The sequence below is a fragment of the Cannabis sativa genome, chromosome 8 (genome assembly GCF_029168945.1).
Source record: "Cannabis sativa cultivar Pink pepper isolate KNU-18-1 chromosome 8, ASM2916894v1, whole genome shotgun sequence".
In the NCBI taxonomy this organism is placed as follows: Eukaryota; Viridiplantae; Streptophyta; class Magnoliopsida; order Rosales; family Cannabaceae; genus Cannabis; species Cannabis sativa.
Window position 1 is genome coordinate 36,173,410 of NC_083608.1, and position 20,347 is coordinate 36,193,756.

The following is a 20,347-nucleotide window of genomic DNA, read 5'->3' on the forward strand; positions in this document are numbered from 1 at the left end:
TTGAATTTTTTCAGTCTCCTTTTCTGTGAACAACAATAATGCTTCCATCCATATTTTGAATGCTTCCAACTACAAGACATGGAAACGAGATGTGGAATTTACTTTAGGCATAATGGATATGGACTTGTGCCTACGAGAAGAAAAACTCCGCCGAACTTACCGAATCCAAGATGTACCGCCGAGAGAACTCATCATGCACAATGGGAAAAGTCAAGTCGACTTAGTCTTCTTACTATGAAAAGATCCATTCCTGAACATCTATTGAGTGGTTTGCCAGACACTACAAATGCCAAAGAGTTTTTCAATGCTGTAGAAAAATTATACGACACTGGAGAAAACGCTGAAGCTGGACATCTTATGGATGAAATGACAACCATTAAGTATGATGAATTAAAAGGAGTGCGAGATTTTATTCTGAAATTGGTGAATGTTCAGTCTAAGTTGAAAGATCATAATATTCCTCTTCCTGACTCTTTCATTATTCATCGAGCTCTTCATGCTCTTCCTGCCTCTTTCAGCCTTATCAAGACAGCCTACAACACATACAATCAAACATGGACTATCAGCGACCTAATTTCTCAGTGTGTAGCTGAAGAAAGCAAGCTTAAAAGGGAGAAGAATGAATCTGCTAACTATGTTTCTCACCTCAAGCCCAACAAAGGAAAAGGAAAATTCAAGAATAAAAATGATGGTGCTACAAAACAGAATGGTAATGGTAAGGAGCATAAGAATAAACAGAAGAATAACAACGGAAAGTCCAAATACTCTAATGTGAAGTGTTACTTTTGTGAAAAATTGGGGCATCGGAGAACGATCGTCACAAATTTAAGACTAGGTTAGAAAAGAAGCAAGCACAATCCGGTAATCCATTGGCATGTGTTTGTTTTGAATCTAATCTAGTTGATGTTCCTATTGATTCTTGGTGGTTAGACGGTGGTGCTCTTGTTCATGTTTCGCTTCCTTACAGGGGCTAAGGGATCTCAGGAAGCCAAGTGAGAGGGAGTCCAAGCTTAAAGTGGGCAATGATGTTGGAGTTGACGTTATCTATGTTGGAACATTTATTCTTGAATTACAGTCTCGTGATAAGATTATTCTGAACAATACTTTTTATGTTCCTATTTTTAAAAGGAATTTAGTTTCGCTTCCGCTTTTGGTTAAACAAGGATATTCTTTTCATTTTGCAAATGATAATGTTGACATTATGCTTGACTCTCGAATTATTGGAAATTGCTTTTATTCTGATGGTCTTTACAAGTTGTCATTGGCTCCTTTAGATTCCTCTTTTAATGTTGTGAATACTGTGGGTAAAAGACCTCATATTAAGGAAACATCCTTATTGTTATGGCACAAAAGATTGGGTCATATTTCCAGAGAAAGGGTTGATCGTTTAATTAAATGCGAAATACTTCCTCCTCTTGATGCTTCTGATTGGGATACTTGTGTTGATTGTACTCGTGGAAAATTGACTAAAACAAGAAAGAAGACTGCAAACCGCAGTCAATCTTTATTGGAAATTATCCACACGGACATCAGTGGTCCTTATTCCACCACGTTGTGTAGAAATAAGTATTTTATCACTTTTATCGATGATTTTTCTCGTTATGGATTCACCTATTTAATTAAAGAAAAATCTGACGCCCTTGATAAACTCAAAAATTTTCGAAATGAGGTTGAGAAACAATTAGGAAGAGTCATCAAAGTTGTTCATTCTGATCGTGGAGGAGAATATTATGGTCGTTATACGTAATACGGACAACACATGGGGCTTTTTGCAGAGTACTTACAAGAAAATGGTATAGTTGCTCAATACACTATGCCCGGTTCACGAGCAAAATGGCGTTCTTTGAAAGGAGAAATCGCACTCTATGGATATGGTTAGAAGTATGATGAGTAGAACAAATCTTCCGTAGTTTTTATGGGGTGAAGCACTTATGACCGCAACTTATATTTTAAATCGTGTTCCCGCAACTGTTCCCAAGACCCCTTTTGAGTTGTGGGTAGGGCGGAAGCCTAGTCTTAATCATCTTCGAGTATGGGGTTGTCAGTGAAGTAAAGATTTATGATCCTAATTTGAAAAAGTTAGATCCGAGAACAAATCGCTGTTATTTCATTGGTTATCCAATGCGCTCAAAAGGCTATCGCTTTTACTGTCCTACTCGTGGTACGCGAATTGTTGAATCTCAGACTGCTAAATTTCTGGAATTTGATGTTGCTGAAAAAATTCCTTCAACATCTCTTGAAATGGGGGAGTCCTCGAAAGGAATTTGTATTCCTATGTCATTTTCAAGAGATGATAATAGTAGTCTCCATCCTACTCCAGTTGGTAATGCTCCCATTGTTGATGAATATATTGCTCCCGATATCGAAGATGATGAAGGTCCTATTATTGATGAAGGGCTTGTTAATGATGAAGCTCCTATTGTTAATGAGAATCCTGTTATTGAAGAAATTCCAGTTGTGGAAGATGTTATTCAAAACAATGATCAACAAAGAGAAGTTATTCCAGAAGTACCTCCTCTAAGAAGATCTCAGAGACAAAAGAAGTCAACAAAGTGTCATGATAATTTTGTTTATCTTGGAGAAGGAGAATATGATATTGATCATTTTGTGGATCCTGTCACTTTTAGTGAAGCCCTTAATAGTCCACAATCTTCAAAATGGTTAGCAGCTACGGATGATGAGATCGACTCCATGAAGAAAAATGGTGTATGGGAGCTAGTTTTATTACCTGATGGTTTTAAACCAATAGGTTGTAAGTGGATTTTAAAGGCTAAAAGGGATAAAAAGGGACAGATTGAAAGGTTTAAAGCGCGTTTAGTGGCTAAAGGCTTTACTCAAAGAGAATGTATTGATTACACTGAAACTTTCTCACCTGTTTCCACTAAAGATTCATTCAGAATTATTATGGCCTTAGTAGCACATTTTGATTTAGAGTTGCATCAAATGGATGTTAAAACTGCTTTTCTGAATGGAGAATTGAATGAGAAAGTCTATATGTCTCAACCTGAAGGCTACAAGGAGAATGGAAAAGAACACTTGGTTTGCAAGTTGAAACGATCCATTTATGGTCTCAAACAGGCATCTCGCCAGTGGTACTTGAAGTTTGACAAGGTTGTGACATCGTTTGGTTTCGTAGAGAACAAGTTTGATCAATGTATTTATATGAAGATCAGTGGGAGTCGTTATATTTTTCTTGTTCTTTACGTAGATGACATTTTACTTGCCAGCAGTGTTTTGTCACTACTAAATGAGACCAAAAATTTTCTGTCTTCCAATTTTGATATGAAAGATCTTGGAGAGGCATCCTATGTTTTGGGGATTGAGATCCATCGTGACAGGAATCGAAAAGTTCTTGGCTTATCTCAAGAAGCTTACATTAATCGTGTGCTCAAAAGGTTCAACATGGATTTATGTAAAGCTGGTTCTGTTCCTATTCTGAAAGGGGACAAGTTCACTAAGCAGCAATGTCCTAAGAACGACTTGGAAAGAGGAGCAATGAAGAACATCCCTTATGCAAGTGTAGTAGGGAGTTTGATGTATGCTCAGGTTTGCACTCGACCTGACATAGCTTTCGTAGTCAATGTTCTTGGGAGATATTTATCTGATCCTGGCCTTGATCATTGGGTTGCAGCCAAGAAAGTTTTGAGATATTTGCAAAGAACGAAGAGTTTTATGCTTGTGTATAAGCATGTTGACAATCTTCGAGTTGTTGGTTATTCGATTGATTTTGGTGGTTGTGTAGATGATTTAAAGTCAACTTCGGCTATATTTTCACCTTGGCGAGTCTTGCTATTTCTTGGAAGAGTGTCAAACAGACTTTGATCACATCATCTACTATGTATGCTGAGTTTGTTGCATGTTATGGGGCATCTTTGCAAGCTTTGTGGCTGAAGAATTTTATTTCGGAGATACGAGTGGTTGATTCTATTTCCACACCTATGCTAATCTATTGTGATAATGATGCTGCTGTTTTCTTTTCAAAGAATAACAAGATTAGTAGTGCTTCTAAACATATGGAAATAAAGTATCTCACTGTCAGAGACTTGGTCAAGAAAGGAGACATTGTTATTGAAAATTGCAAGACCGAGTCGATGTTAGCTGATCCTCTAACCAAAGGGTTAAGTGCCGTCTCGTTTAATAAACATGTTGTTAGTATTGGCATTTTAGAATCTTTTGATCTTTTGGGTTAGTGGGAGTTTTGTTTTCTCGTTTGTTTTTAGAAATTATTATTTATAATTTTACGAATAAAGTTATGAACTACATTTTATGTTTCAATATTTTTTATTATTGAATGGATATGTTTTCAATTATGTTTTGTTATATTCTCGAGAATGATTGAATTGAAAGCATGTGGTTCATATTGTTGTGATCATTGTCTTTTTAAATTTATTTGTTTATTGACAATGATATGTTGTTGGCTTAATTCTTTAAGCAAGTTTAGTGACACTTACTTATTTTAAGTGGTGTATGTTTAATTTCACTGGCTTATTTATTAAGCATCACGGTATCAGTGAAATTGAGGACTGATAAGGATATTATGTTATTTTAAATTGATCACATGTTGAACATAATTCCTTACCACACTACTAGACTTATTGACCATGTCGATTTAATACTTTGGTATTTGTGATTATGAATGTCTTTTGTTGAGCTAAAAACAATATGACTGTCATAGTTCATTATCAAAGGTTGAATTGGACCGGTATGTTGAGATGCTATCAGAGAACTATCAGTTTTTAAAGTGGCCACAAATGTTTTCCTGTTGTTCAACCCATGAGTCGTTTTCAAACAAAATTATTTTGATATATAATATATATGTATTAAAATCAATGTAGCCCAAGTGGGAGAATGTTAGACTTTTATTTGGGCTTACATTAAATTTTATTGGTTTTATTAAAACTTGGGTTGATTGGATAGTTCTTTGCTGTGTTAGCCCATGTTGTTGGTGATCAATTGTTAATGGGCTTAGCATCTGTGAGTAAAGTCTAGGTGAAGCAGAAGTGTGGGCTTTTCTAGTTGACTGAAGCCTTTGATGAGCAGGCCCAGCCCAACTAGGGTTTTGTAGCTAAGTCCCCTCCCTAACTCTATAAATACATATTGTCTCATCACAATTGTATACCTTTTGATAATCAGAGAAAATAAACTGCTTCTGATTTAGAGATCTAGGGAGGAAGACTTAGTTGATAGTATTGCACTATCAAATTGGAGTAACTGCTGTGGATCAATCAGAGATAATTGCTATGGATCAATCAGGTACACATACTCAATTATCATATACTACTATTGTGTTCTATGTTATATACAAATAGATCTTGGGTTAATTGTTAATTTATCTAACAAGTAATAGTTAGGTAATTGTTAGATATAATCTTGTTTTCTTTCTTGCTTTGTAACAGACTTGTGGCTTATATAAATAAATCACTACTCTAATTGTTTGATTAGCTTTTGCAAAGCTAATCTCAATTAGCATTTTTCACTTTCTTACTGTTTCATGGTATCAGACGCATTTGACAAATGTCATCTTCTTCATCCATTTCTGCACCTGCAACAGAATGCATCCCCCTCCACTGCTCCTGCGTCTATGGCACATGCCTCCTCCTCCCCTGCCCCTACAAATCATCCATGGAATCCTTCTTCTAACTCTCTCACCTCATCCCTTACTCTGAAACTCGATCATCTCAACTTCTTATCTTAGAAATCTCAGGTGGTTCCAACTGTTATTGGGCATGATCTTGATGAAATTTTGTTTACTGGAGTTCCACCACCTCAAAATCTTGTCACATGAATCCCAAACCCAGAGTACGCGCAATGGCGAAGGAGGGATCAACTCCTCCGTTCATGGCTTCGATCCTCCATGACAGAAAGCATACTTTCTTTGGTTGCTAATTATAACACATATGCTTGCCAGTCAAACACGTGCTCGAAGGCTTCAGCTCAAGGGTCAATTTTCCACTATTCAAAAAGAAAATCTTTCCATTTCTGAATATGTCGACAAGGTTCAGTCCATTTTTGATGCCCTATCCATTGCTCGCTCCCCTGTCAATGATCAAGATCTTGTTCTACAACTTCTCAATGGACTTGGCCTGGAATTCGACTCGCTTGTATCTGGTATTACCTCAAGAAGTAATGCATTAACGATTGAAGAAGTTCATGCCCTTCTTCTGGCTCATGAAAGCAGATTGGAGCATCACCAAAATATGACTGACATTGCGGTGAAAATACAAGCCAATCTTGCATTTGGAAATGGAAGATCTGGTGGTGTTCGACCTTTTGCCACATCCAAGAATGCTTCAACTGATCCTCCTCATGCTTCCTCTGGCCATGGCAGGGGTTGTCCAAGGTACAACCAACAACGTGTTACATGCCTAGTTTGTCTTCGATCTAGTCACACAACCCCAGTATGTCATTACAGGTTTGACAAGAATTGGGTGGTGCCAAGATCCAATCAACCTACACCCAGAGCTCATCTCACTTAACTCAAAATTGAATATGACCCTCAAGCATACACCACTACTATGGTTCAAGTTTTTGGTGATGATAGCACCTGGTATGCAGATACTGGAGCCATTGCCCATGTGACATTCGATAATTCAACTCTTGACACTTAACAGACCTACAATGGCACTGTAACATTGGCTGTTGGTGATGGTAAGAAACTCCTTATTTCTCATATAGGCACCTCTGTTCTTCCATCTTCTGTTTCTTCTTGTCCTTTAAAATTGCAATGATCTGTCTTACAAGTTCCCTCCATAACTAAAAATATTGTCAGGTTTTCTAAACTAATTGATGACAATGATATATTTCTTGAATTTCACAAAAATTGTTGTTTTGTTAAGGACAAGAAAATAGGTGCTCTTCTCCTCAAAGGAAAGCGTAGAGATGGGCTATACATGCTAAGTGAAGGATTTGCCAAGTCCAATGGTTCCTTGCAATGCCTTTTAACCAATGAATCTCAATTTGTTCATTGTTCTTGTTGTAGTTTGAAATTCAATCACTGTAGTATAAATAATGATGTTTCCTCTTGTACTCAATCATCTACCAATAAAGAACATTGTTCCAATTTGTCTTTGCCTACTGTCTGTTATGCTTTCGCTTTTACTGATATAAACACATGGCATTGCAAACTTGGCCAAGGATCCTTGGCCACATTAACCAAATTACTACCAAAGTTACCCCATACAGGCTCCCTTAAAACCCTGTAATTCTGTAATGCCTGTCAACAAGGCAAAAATCACAGATTACCATTCCCTATATCTCACAATAGAGCCAGCCAACCACTTGAATTAGTGCATACCGATCTTTGGATACCTTTCCATATACAATCCAAAGATGTGGATTCAAATAATATATCCACTTCATTGATGACTATAGCAGGTTTACATGGATTTATCCCATATTCCTCAATTCTTAAGCCCTAGACATGTTTCTCCAGTTCAAAACCATGGATGAAAAATAGTTTGGCTTACCTATTAAAGGTGTTCAAGTCGATGGGGAGGAGAATACAAACCATTTAAGAGATTCTTAACAGATCAAGGTATCACTTTCTCACATCCCTGCCCTCACACACATGAACAGAATGGGAAGGCTGAAAGAATACACAGGCATATAGTTGAGACTGGCCTAACCTTACTAGCACAATCTAGCTTAGAATTTTCATACTGGTGGCATGCTTTTCAGTATGCTACTTTCACTACCAACAGATTACCAACTCCCATTCTCAATAACATAAGCCTCTTTGAATGTCTGTTTGGGCAAACACAAGACTATGCCATCATGAAGCCCTTTGAATGTGCTTGTTTCCCTCATCTCAGACCTTATCATCCTCATTCCTCACAAAATGAGTTTCAGGTCTGAACATTGTATCTTCCTTAGTTATTCCCCATATCACAAGGGTAATCTATGTGAGAACAATCAAGGAAGAATGTTCATTGTCAGGAATTTTGTTTTTAATGAATGTCACTATCCAGTTGCTGCTCAATCTACATCAATCACATATCAAGTAAATTCTTCACCAATTAATGTACCTACTGCCAAATTTAATACATTTTATTAAACACTAATACTGGTTTCTCTGGTGTCTTGACTTTTATTACTGAGACAACTTGTGTTACTGTCTCCTCAAGACACCCTGCACCAGTAATTCGAGAGCAAACCGGCAACCTTGACAAAGCTGCTTCTCAGCCTGCTACTGTGCAAAACCCCACACCAGTTACTATCCCATCTAATCCTCAAACTAGCATTGGCCCTATAATGTCTGTTGTTGATCCTATGCCAATTACTCAGCCACACATTCCCACTGCAAGCCAATTACCCACTATTACACCCATTGTTCCTCTAGTTGCTTCACCTAACCCAACTCAAGTTCAGTTACCACCCAATACTGATCAACCAGCCATAACTCACACTATGAGAACTAGATCACAAAATGGGATAGTCAAACCAAAAGCTTACATGGCCATAAAACATCCTTTAGCTCAGTCTCTCCTCCCAACTGAACCAAGGAATGTTAAAGAAGCTTTACAAAATCATAAATGGCTTGCATCTATGAATGAGGAATTCACTGCTCTCAAAAATGTTGGTACCTGGATACTTGTTCCATATCAACCTGGGATGCATCTCATATACAATAAGTGGGTACATAGGGTCAAACTTAATGTTGATGGTTCTCTCAATATGTTCAAATCAAGACTGGTGGCTAAGGGGTACTTGCAAACACCAGGAATTGATTATGAAGAAACATTTTCCCCTATTGTGAAACTAGTTACAATCAGGACAATTCTATCATTAGCAGTGTCATACAATTGGTCTATTAAGCAACTCGATGTTGTTAATGCTTTTCTTAGTGGTGCCTTATAAGAAACTGTGTATATGAGACAACCATCATGCTAAGTTAATCCTAAAAAACAAGATCATGTTTTCTCTCGAAAAAGGCCATCTATACTACAAGAAAAATGAGCATTACTGAGGACAAATTTCGTTGGTAAAAACCCCTGTTTTCGTCAGTATTGCGCATTAATGAGGACATTTCGTTGGTAAAAAGTCGTTGGGAATAGTTCGTTGGGAAAAACGATTATCAACAACGACTTTTTAAGTCGTTGGGAATAAAAATTATCAACAACGACAATGTCGTTGGGAATAATATTTGGTTTTTTTTTTTTAAGATCTGAGTGCATCAACAATGACATTGTCGTTATTGATATTATTATCAATAACGACAATGTCGTTATTGAAGATCTTCAACGAAAAAAAAATAATTATATTAAAATTATTTGTAATTAATTATTTATATATATTATTATATTAAAATTATGGGTAAATACCATTTTGGACCCTGTGTTTTGCAAAAGTTACAGATTGGACCCTGTATTTTGTTAAATGACAAAATGGACCCTGTATTTTCTAAAATAGTAAAAATAGGACCCTGAGCTTAATTTTTGACAACTTTTTTTTTAATACAACCAACTTGAAGACAATGCTTAATAAGAACAGATACAAAAAATGTAAACAGTTTTGTCATAGCACTTTTAGATCGGATTATAATTAAACTTTATTTTGACAAAAAATCAATTCATGGTCCTATTTGTACTATTTTAAAAAATACAGGGTCCATTTTGTAATTTAACAAAACACAGGGTCCAATTGGTAACTTTTGTAAAATAGAGGGTCCAAAATGGTATTTACCCTAAAATTATTAATTTAAATTTTAATTTTTTTTAATTATTTAATTAATTAATATATAAAATTATAGAATTAATTAAGATGTAAAATCATTTAACTAAAAGAAAATATTTAGAGTCACTAATATTACAATAAGAGTAAGTCATAAACATTATAGTACTGCCTACTTAAATATAAATTAGTGTTTATAAAATATTAACAAACATATTAGACCGATAGTTCTTAAAATTAAAATAGATATTCTAAAAGAAGTTTGTAGTAGCATCGTCCTCATCACTAGCATCTCGAGGAACATCCGACCCAAGAACATCCGGCATCTGTGGGTAGAATGGCGGCATTTGCGAGCTGGTCATCATCTGAGATGTCTGCTGTCCATGTAGTGTCGGCATCATTTGAGATGTCTGCTGCCCTTGTTATGTCGGCATCATCTGAGAAGTCTGTTGTCCTAGATGTGTCGGCATCATTTGAGATGTCTGCTCCCATGGTTGTGTCGGCATCGTCTGCGATGTGTTCTGATATTGCTGCCCTTGTGTCGACATCTGAACATTTTGCGGCATCTGTGACATTTGTGGCATCCGAGGCTCTGACACATGAGACGTCTGAGGCGATTGCGTCATCATATTCAACAATACTTGCGAATTGTTTGGCGACTGAAACACAAACTGCAAGTATGACTGGTACATTTGACTGTGAAATTGCTCAGGACTTAACATTCCAGGAGAAGGAACAAGAGGCTGTTGTAGCAGTTGCTGAAACGAAGTAGGAGTCTGATGCGGCTGCTGAAATCCCATTGGGTTAAAACCCATTTGAGAGCGAGACGGTTGAGGACGTATGGGTTGGGTTGGAGCTGCATCATTCATCTCAACATCCATTGGTTCCCGACGTTCACGTGACATTTGTTGAGTCAACGTCTGTATTTGTTTCTGTAACTCAACAACTGTTTCCCGTAAGTCCGGTTGATCAGCAGTTGCAGGTTGTGAGCGTCGTCCTGATGATTGGCCTTTCAACTTGCGACCCACTCCTCGTTGATGGCCACGCCTCTCTCCAAGTGTTTTCCGAAGAATCTCAAGTTCTGAAACTTGTGAAGATTCAGGAGCACTATTTCGAGTTGTCAACATCTCTTCCTATAATATAAATAAGTTAGAAATCAAGCAAAGTTACAATTATTTGAAAATATTTAAAAGTTATTATGTTATATATCTTACATATTTATTTTTGGCAGCCTCATTGATGAAGGTGTTGGTGTCTTTCTTAGTATGACATTCTTTCCAAGTCTCAATGTAACCCTTTCCTTGCTGATAAATATAACTTGTTAGAAAATTATATATAAAGTAAACTTTGTAAAATAGAAATTTAATATATTAACTTACTTTTTGACGAAGAATCTCAGCCATAGTTACCGACCCTGTTGTTGAAGAGAATTTCATCTTCTGTCGATTGATAGAGTTTTGCTTCGACCGTTGAATGAAATCAGGAGTTGTGAACAATTCACATATTAGTCGTCGTTGGTCTTCATTAAGTTCATTGGGAGGGTTCTTCACTGCATTTTCAAAGTCTTCTGGGTTTTTGTAATATTCTCTGAAGTGTTGCAATCTAATATTCTTTCGTGTTTTGTACTTCTCGGCCATCTCAGCTATCGAAATAGCTACTAACTTTGGATGACTGTCCAACTGATAATAATGCTGCATATGACAAAAATAAATTAAAATAACATAGTAATAATCACATTTATTAGTGTAGATAAATTAATAATTATTTACCCGAAGCTTGGTTAAGATGAGGTGTTCGTACTGCTCCGGGACATTTGCCCAACTTGGATGATGTCCAGGCACATGCAGTGCAACCTCTCGCCCTACCAATCGAGGAAAAGCTTTACTCTCCAAGCCTACTATTTTGTTCGAGACACTGTCAACTTCTAATGGCAACGGGCCAGTAGAGTTTTTTCTTCTCTCTTCTAACTTTACTAAAACATTCCTCCCACGGCCTTTTCTCGCGTCACCACCTATGTTGCCATAAAAAATGTATATGTGTGAATAGTTGAATTAAAAAATTAAACACTTAGATAGAAAAATAACAAAAATACCTGAAGCCTCGCACGCAGTCGGTACCCTAGTAGGATCTAATGGGTCATCCCCGCCACCATCTCCACCATGATAGTTAGCAACATCTGCTGACATTTTATGCTAAAAATAGAATAATAAAATCGTATGAGTCCTTACTTAAGAGAATACGAACAACTCATTAACTCTTAAATTTGTTCTTTTACAATAATTTATTGAGACAAAAGGATTAAAAAAAATATAACTACTCATCAATACAAATAGTACTAAAATCCATTATTCACAATCATCATCACTAATGAAATGCAAATTTGTTACGGGCGCTTCTTCAATTTCATCTTCAAGATGATCAATAAGCAAATCATCCTCCAGGTCTTCTGCACTTTCTTCATCTTCATCATCCCTACTATCATCAACATTTGCAACCATCTCATAACTTTGAGGGACATCCACAATTGTTGGAGAATCATTAGTTCGTTGGACATTCAACTCCCCCAAATCCACTGATAGTGTAAAATTTGATGAGTTTGTGTCATGTACAACATCAACATAATCTGTCTCATTAGAAGCATCCAAAATATTTTCCCAAACTTGGCGGTGATGGACATTATGAACAACTCTCCAATTACGACCTCTAACTAGATCATCCACAAAGAAAACTTGCTTAGCTTGACTGGCAAGAATGTACGGATCATCTTTGTACCATACACCACTAACATTTATGCTAGTGATATTATTTTCAATAATGATTTTTTTCTTTCTCGGATCTGTGTTGAACCACTTACACCGAAATAATACAACTGAATATGCACCACTAAAGGACAAATGCAATATTTCTTGAAGTTCCCCAAAATAGTCAAAACCTTTTGTCCTTGCAACGGACACCCCACTATTTTGAGTATTACGGTCTTTATCTTGACTGTGTACAACAAATCGAACTCCATTCACTATACATGTCGGATATGAATAGACAACGAGATCAGAGCCAGCTCTCGAAACCCTTTGTAAAGATGTGTGCCTCCACAGTATCCAAAGGATGCAATCTAGTATTCTTGCATTTAACACAAGGACAGAAAATTCTTCCGTCACAATCCTTGTGTTTAGACGCAAGTTCCATAAAGACTTGGAGACCTTCCCAGTAAGCTGGATCCTTACAATTTCTCATGGTCACCCAAGTCTTATCGATTGCCATCTACCAAAAAATTTACGTTGACTACATTATAATCAAATTGACTACTGTCACACGAATTTGGTAATTTTGATTGTGTAGTTGAACTAAGGCTAATCTTATGTCATTTTATGAAACTTTTTTTAACTTTTATTTAAATCTATACTTACATTAAATATTATAGTATTTATCAAATCATTTGCTAATTTTTTTTATTACAAGGATTTATTAATTACAAAATTTATCACTTATTCAATTATTAATTATTTATATTCAAAATTTATTATTATTTTTAATAAATATACAAAAAATCTTTTAAATTCAATTACTTAATTGTAGGATTTATTTCACAAATTTTGTTAAATAAATATTAATTTAAATAATTGTCCATTTAAAAAAAAAAACTTGTTACTAGTTTTATAAAAAACTATTAACTTATTATAAATTATTAAAATAACAATATTTTTATTATCTAAAAAATTTACCGAAATTCTTTTATTTAATAAAATATTATATTTTTTTTATTAATCTAATTATTTATTAATATTTTTTATTGTAAGAATTTATTCAATATTAAATTCATTACTTATTCAATTATTAATTATCTATTCTCAACTAATAAAAGTTATTTATTGATTAAAAAAAAAAAAAGTTATTTATAATTATTTAATTATTTATTATTATTTTTTAATAAATATACAAAAAATCTTTTAAATTCAATTACTTAATTGTAGGATTTATTTCACAAATTTTGTTAAATAAATATTAATTTAAATAATTGTCTATTTAAAAAAAAAAACTTGTTATGTTAATAAATACTTTTAGCTAATAAGTCGGCCTTAACTTGATATTTATTAATTGGATAGAGTAAAATTGTTATGTTTTGCATTTGGTTTAATTTAGTTAATATAGTTATGATAGAAAATAAGTAGGTGTGATGATGTTAATTAGTACTGTTAGTTGATAATTTGATGAGACAAGTTAGAAGAGTTATATTGGGCTTTTTTTTTTTTTTTTTTGTATTAAGGTATTGGAAGGTTAGATTAGTATATTATGGAATAGTAGTAAGAGGTAGTGAAGGCTTGGCTTTTAGTTATTGTTTGAAGTGATTGATTCCTCGTTACATATCATTTTGGATACATTGAGAGCTACTTATTATGTGATAGCTAGAATAGGTGGTATATACCAAACCGACATTACACTAGTAGTAGATATTACATTTTTTGTAGATCATTCTAATCAACATTTTTAATATATACAACTAGAAGTTCCTACAATGAAAAAGTTCTAGAAATTCTATTACTATTCAACATATTTCCAAGAAATATTTAAATGTGTACAAATTTTAATACTTTTTTTTGGTACATATTTTTGTAATTCCCATCATATCTCGTAATAGTTTAAATTTGTTTCTTGATAATGTTTTTGTGAGTATGTCTATTAACTGCTCTTCAATGTAATACTTGAGTTACATTTTTTATTTGCTTCAAAGTTCAAAAATCTTTAATAAAGTGATACTTGATGCTATTATATGCTTAGTTTTTAGAAAAAATCTTTATTGATTCAAAAAATAAATAAAAATTATTTATTAAATATTTAATTATTTATTATTATTTTTTAAACAAAATACAAATTTCATTTACTTAAATTACTTAATTTTAACATTAATTTCATTAACTTTTACAAATAATTATTAACTTATAATTTTTCTTTTTAAATACCACTTTAATATTTTTTATAAAAAAATTACTAATTTATTAAAATTTATTAAATAAACCTAATTTTTTTTATTATCTCAAATTTTAATAAAATTTGGGCAGAATAACATTTATATTTTAAACTATACCCAAAAATTTTTAAACCTGATTTATACAATTTTACCAACTTTAAATACATTACAAATTTTTAAATATTACAAATTTTCAAAATAAATCAAAAATTTATTACAATACAAAAAATAACAAAAAAAAAAACAAATACAAACACACTTAAAACAAATAATAATATAAAAAAAAAAAAATAGTGCTTACAAATAATAATCAAACACAACAGCCCACCCATTTTTTTTCTCTATTTCCTAATATTTTCACCCTTCATTTCTATATGATTCAAACAAACTTTTTCTTAAAATCTATATATAATATTTTCGGAATATTATTTAAAAAAAAATCAGATTATATTTCAAGAAAAAAAATTACAATAACTTAAAACAATACATACATTGTCAAAAACACATACATATATTTCAAATACATATATATTTAACCATATATCTAAAATAAATACAAACAATTAAACAAAAAAATTTATCTAAACATATAAATACTTTCCCAACAATAAAATTATATCAGATTATATCAACATATAAAACAATATATACATATTCAAAATGAGGGTATACCTCAAAAATCGCAGCTGTGGTATGCTGATGAAGCTTCAGGCGGAGGAGAGACCGGTGTGGGCTGAGCTGACGCGCGACGTAACTTCAGGCGGTGCTGGGCTGAGTTTTGAAGGGGATGATCAGAGGAGGGAGGCGGTGCTGGGTTTGGCTGAGTTTTGAAGGAAATGGATTGAAATTTGGGGATGAAATGAGGGTTTCTGCTGCATTTTTTTTTTATACAGAATTGTCCCCAACGACATTCCCCCAACGACTATGTCGTTGGTGGCAGACTGACACTGCAACGTGTCAGTCTGCCCCCAACGACATAGTCGTTGGGGCATGTCGTTGGGGACAATTTTGGGGGGAAAATTGCCGCCCAAATTAACGGCTCCTTTTCAAAAACCTCTCCCACATTCCCAACGACAATGTCGTTATTGAATAGTTTTTCAATAACGACATTGTCGTTATTGAAAATATTTTAATTATTTTTTTTTTAAAAAAAAAAAAAAATTGAAAAGCTTTCCCAACGACATTCAAATGTCGTTATTGATACCTTCATTTTTAATGAGGACTTTTAGGCGTTGGTAATAGTGGCGTTGGTATTGACCATAATTCTTGTAGCTATGGTCTTAAACATGCCCCTCGTGCATGGAATGACAGACTTAAACACTGCCTACTTCAGTGGGGATTCACTGCCTCTAAGTCCGATACATCATTGTTTATCTTTGCAGCAGGTCCTAGTCTAATCATTCTTCTAGTATATGTGGATGATATACTAATTACAGGGCCAGACACATCTCTTATCAACAAGCTCATTGATAATTTAAACAAACAGTTTTTACTAAAAGACTTGGGGGAGGTCCATTATTTTCTGGGAGTTGAAATTTTCAAAGATTCTACGGGTATGTATCTATCACAAACTAAGTACATCACTGATCTACTGGTCAAGCTTCACATGGAGGGTGCCAAAAGCTTTCCAAATCCCACGAGTGCTACAGCAAAATTGTCTTTAAATGAAGGTAAACCATTCTCTGATGTCATAGTGTAAAAGAGTATGATTGGGGCCTTGCAGTATCTATCCTTAACTCAACCTGATGTTACTTTCATAGTAAAGAAGCTCAGCCAATTTCTCAAGGCACCTACAACCTGTCATTGGGAGGCCTACAAACATCTTCTACGATATTTCAAAGGTAAAATTTCAGATGGTCTAGTATTTTGACCAACTACTGATATGGCTCTAGAAAGCTATTCTGATGCGGATTGGGAAAGTTGTGTGGATGATAGACGTTCCACAAGTGGATGTGTCATTTTTCTTGGCAAAAATCTTATATTCTGGTTTGTCAAAAAGTAACAGGTTGTTGCTAGGTCCAGTACAGAGAGTGAATTCAGGGCTCTTGCCAACACGGCTGGTGAACTGAAATGGATCACTTCCATACTAACTGAGCTCAAAGTCCAGCTGCCAAAATGTCCCATTATCTGAGTACATAATAAGAGTGTCGCTGCCCTTGCAGGCAATCTAGTTTTTTACGCTCGATCGAAGCATATTGAGATAGATTTACACTTTGTGCGTGATCAGATTTTAGCACATCAGCTAGCTATTCAATTTGCACCATCTATTGACCAGGTTGCAGATATTCTCACCAAGTCAATACTACAAAAGTGGTATTTTGCTTCGGTTTTAAAGTGACACAAAAACTATTTGTGTCGGTTAGGGTAACCGACATAATAACTACAGACGCAAATAGTCATATTTTTTGCTTCAGTTTAGAACAGACGCCAAATGCTTTTTTGCTTCGGTTATGAACTGAAGCAAAAAAAAAAAAGAATTTTTGCTTCGGTTCATAACGGAAGCAAATAGTAGTGCACCGACGCTAATTAGTTTTTTGCTTCGATTATAAACTGAAGTAAAAAAATAATTAAAAAAATTGAACAACCACCACACCACCACCTCCATTTTTATACAAGAAGTCAATTTTTTTTACAACGTCCAACGACAATAATTCCAACTGAATATATCTATTTCAAATCCAAAATCTATTACAATAATATAAATACAAATATATTTTAGAAATTATATCATATTATATATAAATTTTATTGTATAGTATAAACATATATATATATAAAGGAGTTGATATAGATCTGAGGAGGATGGGACCACCGGAGAGAGAAAACCTATAAAAAAATGAGAGACGGAGACCGACATGAGAGAGAAGCAGTCTGTGAGAACAAAGAAAGATCAAAAAGAAAGAGAGAGAGTTACCTGCAATAATCTATTGACTAATCACTTTCCATTTGTTTATATATAGAACTGAGCACAACAAGAACCGTTAGCAAAGAAATGATAGTAATCTAATGAAGTAAAATGTCTCATAAATCAAAATAAGCTTAATTAAGAGAAAATAATCCAATTACCCAAATAAAGTGGGGCGGAATCCTGGGTTGTCTGGATTCACCAACCCAGTAAAACCAACTTCTTTTCCTCTAAACATTGCTTAACCCTAAAAAACAAAATTGTAACCATACAAAATTGACAAAAAGATAAAATAAATAAATAAATAAGAAATTTAGAACTCAAAAATACAGTAACGCCATAAAACACACTCTTTTAGTCTTATTAGACATGTTTATAAATTGAATTGAGGCAAAATTTTGTATTTTCAAAATCAGAAATGGGTTGTGTAGCTTAATCAAATTAGATTAATTACCAGTATCGTAAAGTTGTTGCCAAGAACAATGCAAGTAGGAAAAGACCTATCAACAGTTTAAGCAGCAACAGTCAAAATTGTTGCAACCATCTTGTTAGTAACTTTCTTGAGTTTTGCTTTCAATGAAAGCACCAAAATATTGACTCATAAATCTAGACTAGACTTTTAACCCACACCCGCTCGCTGGGATGATGCAATGAAAAAGTAGTTAAGTATTTTAAGAGAGAGACAACAAAATTATAGTAGTTCACTTCCTGTATCGCGACAGTAATGGAGCTTCATTTACTTCGAGAATTTATTTATCACGAGATGGTAATTACAGAAAAAGACTAAGTGTCAGAAGCTCCAATTTCTAGAGAGAGAAACTAGAGAGAAAAGCTTTGACCTTGTGGGTATTGTTCTGGATGTGAAAAATAGGGGGAAAATACAAATAAGATATTTTTTACCGTTGATGATGATCTAACGGTGAAAATTAACTTTTGGTGGTGATGGCCATTTTTTGGAGCCCGACCCAAAGCTTATTTTTGTAACTCCCATGTGGATGAAAATTGATGATGATAGCTTCAGAATTACGACTGGAGTGTGAGATGTGAGCTGATGGAGCATTAAATTATCTTAGAAATGCAAGCTCAATTGCATCAATCGAATCAAAATTGAGTAAGCTATGGTTGTTTTACTGAAGGTAGTGCATGATCCAGCGCGCAGGTTGACATCCCAACGCCCAAGTTGACATATGATGTCAACTTGGACACTGAGTAAGTGTAAAAACTTCTAAGGGGTGTACTTTAAGGTTCCTAAGTGATATTTTGATATCATTTAGTCAGTTTTTGTATTATGGCGAAGCTCGTCACCAGATCTCGGAGATGTTGTTCTGTGGAAATGAGAGACTTGAAACTTTTCATTTTTGAGTGAGCTAGAAATGAGAAATGCAAAGTTGTGAATTTGACTTCTCTGACTTCATTGATATTTTTTATTATGAAAAACAAGACAGACGGTCAACACGGTATCAAAATCAAATAAGCAGAACCCAGCGCACCAGGCCTTTTGTAAACTTGGGTGCTAGGTACTTACTCCCAAGCTCTTGGGATTTCATTTTTGATACTTCTAAGGCTTCTCAACTTAAGGACGAGGCTTCTCAACTTAAGGATGAGGTCTCCTACCCGTTTTTGACCATTTCAGATTTAATGGTCGCATCAAATTTAGAATTTGAGCAATTGAAGGCAGATCCCAGGTTGATTGTCAACCTAGGCGCTAAGCTTGTACCAGGTTAACCTGGGCTAGGGCCCTGTTTCCAAGGGCTTGAGTTTGTGGTTTTCTCCTCGAGTTTTCTTGAATCTTCATTATTTCTAATGAAAGAAAAAATGACTAGAACACTTTTTTATGAACTTGATCGAAAACAGTCCAGGTTGACGATATATCAACTTGGGCACTAGGCCCAGCCCCAGGTGTCAACCTGAGGACTGGATCCCAATTTTGCCCCTTCAAAAATTCTATTTGGTCGCCAGAAATAGTTGAATCTTAATATTTTTTAAGACAAATAAGATGCTCAAAAGTGTTCTAAAAAAACTCCATTTAAAATGGCCCATGTTGACTAAATGTCAACATGGGCACAAGGCCAGCCCCAGACCTGGGCACTGGGCCCTATTTTTCGCACCTAGAAAGTATTTTTTTTCTTCTTTGAAAGGACATGATACCTTGTTTTTGATGAAGACAAAGAAGATGAAAAAGTTGGATCTCCGATTTGATACTTGGAAGGCGCCCAAATTGACAAATTATCAACCTGGGTGTTGGGTGCTCGGGGCCCGGGACCCCGCGTGCTCAAAAATGAACTTCTTTCGATTCTAATTTTGATGCCTCAAGTATGTCCGCGGTATGTCTATTTGATGTCCCAATGCATATTTTGACTCTTTTTCACTAAGAAGGTCCCAAAAACCAAAACCCTAGTTGGATATGTCAACTTAGGCACCGGGTGAAACCCTGGGTGCTCAGGTTGGCTTCTGGGTTGCAGGTTCGTGTAATTTTAGCTCTCGAAGCTTAAATTAGGTTGTTCCATGTCTTCATGGTATAGAATACTGAAAGATGGTGAGTTAGATTCAAGTTATTAAAGTCTGAACTTCCATCCCAGAAATCCCGAAGTCAACTTGGGCACAAGGCTAGGGTCCCCTCCATGTCGACTGTTATGACTCGGGTCTACTCAACTTTGTGACATCATCCTTCATGTCACGTGTCAACTATTGATGTCTACATCACCAGGAAAAGTTTCTGGGTTAACAAAGTCATTGTGATAATACAAATTTGTTGTTGAGCTAATTTTCAGCATCAACAGCTGTTACATTGAGTATTGTAATGATGA

At 34.8% G+C, this 20,347-nt stretch overlaps 1 protein-coding gene across 1 annotated transcript; it reads left to right on the forward strand.

Moving 5' to 3' along the window:
• Window positions 1-5,897: 5,897 nt before the first annotated feature.
• Window positions 5,898-8,856, forward strand: LOC115700190 (uncharacterized). Its single transcript, XM_030627753.2, has 4 exons — window positions 5,898-6,398; window positions 6,612-6,698; window positions 6,837-7,198; window positions 8,124-8,856. Exons 1-4 carry the CDS (start codon window positions 5,898-5,900, stop codon window positions 8,854-8,856), a joined length of 1,683 nt encoding a protein of 560 aa, XP_030483613.2.
• The last annotated feature ends 11,491 nt before the right edge of the window (window positions 8,857-20,347 follow it).